The 2,969-nt window shown below is 66.6% G+C and overlaps 1 protein-coding gene across 1 annotated transcript in view; it reads right to left on the bottom strand.

Moving 5' to 3' along the window:
• The window catches only part of H696_01457 (STE/STE20/PAKA protein kinase), a 4,100-nt gene extending 1,131 nt beyond the window's left edge, over window positions 1-2,969 (bottom strand). Inside the window, exons 1-6 of the mRNA XM_009495352.1 lie at window positions 2,894-2,969; window positions 2,392-2,713; window positions 2,011-2,252; window positions 1,359-1,843; window positions 462-963; window positions 33-254 (exon numbers count right to left, since the gene is read on the bottom strand). Coding sequence (XP_009493627.1) covers window positions 33-254; window positions 462-963; window positions 1,359-1,843; window positions 2,011-2,252; window positions 2,392-2,593 — 1,653 coding nt within the window. The 5' untranslated portion in view covers window positions 2,594-2,713; window positions 2,894-2,969. The remainder of the gene's footprint in view (window positions 1-32; window positions 255-461; window positions 964-1,358; window positions 1,844-2,010; window positions 2,253-2,391; window positions 2,714-2,893) is intronic.

The following is a 2,969-nucleotide window of genomic DNA, read 5'->3' on the forward strand; positions in this document are numbered from 1 at the left end:
GGGGGGGGGGGGGGGGGAGGCGCGAAACGCACCTGGAGCAGTTCCTCGGCGCTCGGGCGCTTCTCCGGGTCCACCGCCAAGCAGCAGTTGAAGAGGAAGTCCCGGAAGACCGGCGACAGACGCTCCGGGTTCTGGATGGTAGGAGTGCCCTGGGTGGCGATCAGATACAGGGCGCGCAGGACATTCTCATTGAGGTAGGGGGGTTCTCCCTCGATCATCTCGATGGCCATGATACCGAGGGACCAGATGTCGACCTGTGCCGTGAGGGAGGGAGGGGGGGCAGGGAGCGGCGGGAGGGAGAGGGGAGAGAAGGAGAAAGACAGGCAAGGATTGGCGGTTGGCAAAGACAGAGACAGGCAGACGGAGAAGCGTGAGTGGAAAGAGCACAGCAGGAGGACAAAGCACCAGGGGGAAGGCAGCCCGCATGCAGGGCGGAAGAAGACAGGGACACATGCACGCACCTTGGGGCCGTAGTCTTTCCGGGTGACCACCTCCGGGGCCATCCAGTACGGCGTGCCGACCATGGTTGTCCGCTTGGTGCTCTCCTCGGAGAGCTGAGCACAGAAGCCGAAATCCGTGATCTTGATGTCGCCCTCCATGCCGAGGAGGACATTGTCACTCTTGATGTCACGGTGGATGACATTGCGAGAGTGCAGGTGGGCCAGGCCGCGCAGGACCTCCCGGCAGACGGTGGCGATCTGACGCTCGGTCATGATGGTGGTGGTGACCACATCGGTCAGCGAACCACCCTCCATGTACTCCATGACCACCCACAGGTCGGCATCGTCATTGACCAGGAAGGCATTGATGTAGTTGACGATGTTCTCCTGCTGGGCGTTGCGCATGACCGCGATCTCGCTGACGATGAGCTCCTTCTTGGGCTGCTGCTCGAGCTTCATCTGCTTGATGGCCACCCGGCGACCGGTGGAGAGCTCCTGCGCGGAGAAGACACCCCCGGAGGCACTATTGGGAGAGGGTGAGAGGGCGAGAGGACGAGAGGACGAGAGGACGAGAGAGGACGAGGGAGGACGAGAGAGGACGAGAGAGGGCGAGGGGGAGCGAGAGGACGAGAGAGGACGAGAGGACGAGGGAGGACGAGGGAGGGCGAGAGGACGAGAGAGAACGAGAGAGAACGAGAGAAGGCGAGAGGACGAGAGGACGAGGGAGGACGAGAGAGAGCGAGAGGACGAGAGGGAGAGGGAGACAGACCGCAGGAAGGGATGCCAAGTGTGGGTGTCAGCAATGGAAAGCAGGCAGAAGCAAGCCGAGGGAGCGGCGGCCAAGTGAATGCGCAAACAGGGCACACTGGCCCCGCCAGGCCGGGCGGGGCAATGCAAAAGCCAAAGACAGCGACGCACCCCTGACCGATCTTTCGGAAGTCCTTGTAGAAGTCGTTCGGGTCGCCGGGCGTGCAAATGGCCCGGAGCCGGGTCATGATGTCGTCCTCTAGTCCAGCCGGGCTGGATGGGCCGCCGGCGGTCGGGGAGGAGGTCTCCCGCCGGCGACGGGGTACCGCGGCCACCGCGTCGAAGTTGTCTTGCGAATCCGACGGCGAGGAGGGGGTAGTCGGCGAGGTGGGGCTGGCCTTGGGGTTTTTGGGAGGGGGGACCGGCGGGGCGGTGGTCGGCGGCGGCGGCGGAGTGAATGCATGGCCGGAAGCCATGACCGGTGCCTGCTGCTGGCCAGCGGTGCCCGAGGGGGGCCCGCGCCCGGGCGGCGTCGGGGGGAGCCGTGTGGGCGGCGTCGGTGGAGCGCCCTTGGGCAGTTGTGGCGAGCCAGCTGGCGTGGACTTGTCCTCGGACCCGGAGGACCCGGCGTAGAACTTGAGGGCTTGGATGACGGCCTGAGGAGTGGGAGGGGGGAGGGAGAGGGAGGAAGAGGAAAAGGAGGGAAGGAGAAAAGAAAGAGAAAGTGAAAAGAAGGGAAAACGAGGAGTGAGTTGGAGAGAGCATACAGAGAAGGGAGAACAAGAGAGAGAGAGAGAGAGAGGGGGGAGGGGGGAAGACGCACATCCGGGTTCTCACGCTGCTCCTCCTTACTGATGCCGGAGCCCTCCAGGAGCATGGTCCACTCGGAAGGAAGCCCGCTGAACTCGCCGGTCTCGGCATTGTAGCCAACATGCACCTCATGCCGGAAGGACATGGGCGCCGAGATGAGCGGGTGCGCGCCGCCGGTGTGGTTGTGACTGGCCAGGGCCGCCACACCGGGCGACAGGCGCGAGTCATTGCCGCTGTTCGACGGGCGATCATTGGCTGTCGGGGGGGGGAGGGGGGGGGGGCGAGCACCGGCCAGGGGCGGAGGGGGAAGAGGCGGAGGTGAGCAACTGGCCAGCGGAAAGCCGAGGCAAGAGAGACCGACGACGGCGCGAGCGCATGCCGGCAGCAGACGCACACTTAAAGAGGGTGCGGAAGCGGTCCATGAAGGACGGGCCGGACTCCTCGGCGGTCACGGTGGGCGATGTGGCCGGGGGGGTGGACGAGGAGGAGGTCGTCGCCGGGACATTGGACACCATGGACAGAGAGGGCAGGGCAAGGCCAGCCGGGCCGGCACCACCGCCAGGGGGCGGAGGCGGGGGCGGGGGCTTCGGGGGCATGGCGAGGGAGAGAGGGAAGGGCGGAAGGCGAGGCGATGCAGATGAGCGCGCGCGCGCGCGAGATCAATCAGTCGGAGGGGGGAGGTCCGGAGGCGCCGCTCATGCGCGAACGGGCAGGGACTGTACCACCGGCGATGGCCAGGAGCCAAGAGGCGGGGAGGGGGGGGGGTCAGGAGGCAGGGGCGAGGAACCGGTGTGAGAGGAGGGGGAGATATGAGGAGGCAGAGGACGCCGGCCGGCTGGCGGCGCGATTAAGTCGCTGGCTCGCGGGGCCGGCGGGGGCATGGCGCATGCACGCACCGGCAAGCGGGAGCGCGGTGGGGGCGAACAGATCCGAGACGCGCGGGCGGAGGGGACGGGGCGGGAGAGAGGCAGG

Source organism: Fonticula alba (genome assembly GCF_000388065.1).
Source record: "Fonticula alba strain ATCC 38817 unplaced genomic scaffold supercont2.2, whole genome shotgun sequence".
Lineage (NCBI taxonomy): Eukaryota > Rotosphaerida > Fonticulaceae > Fonticula > Fonticula alba.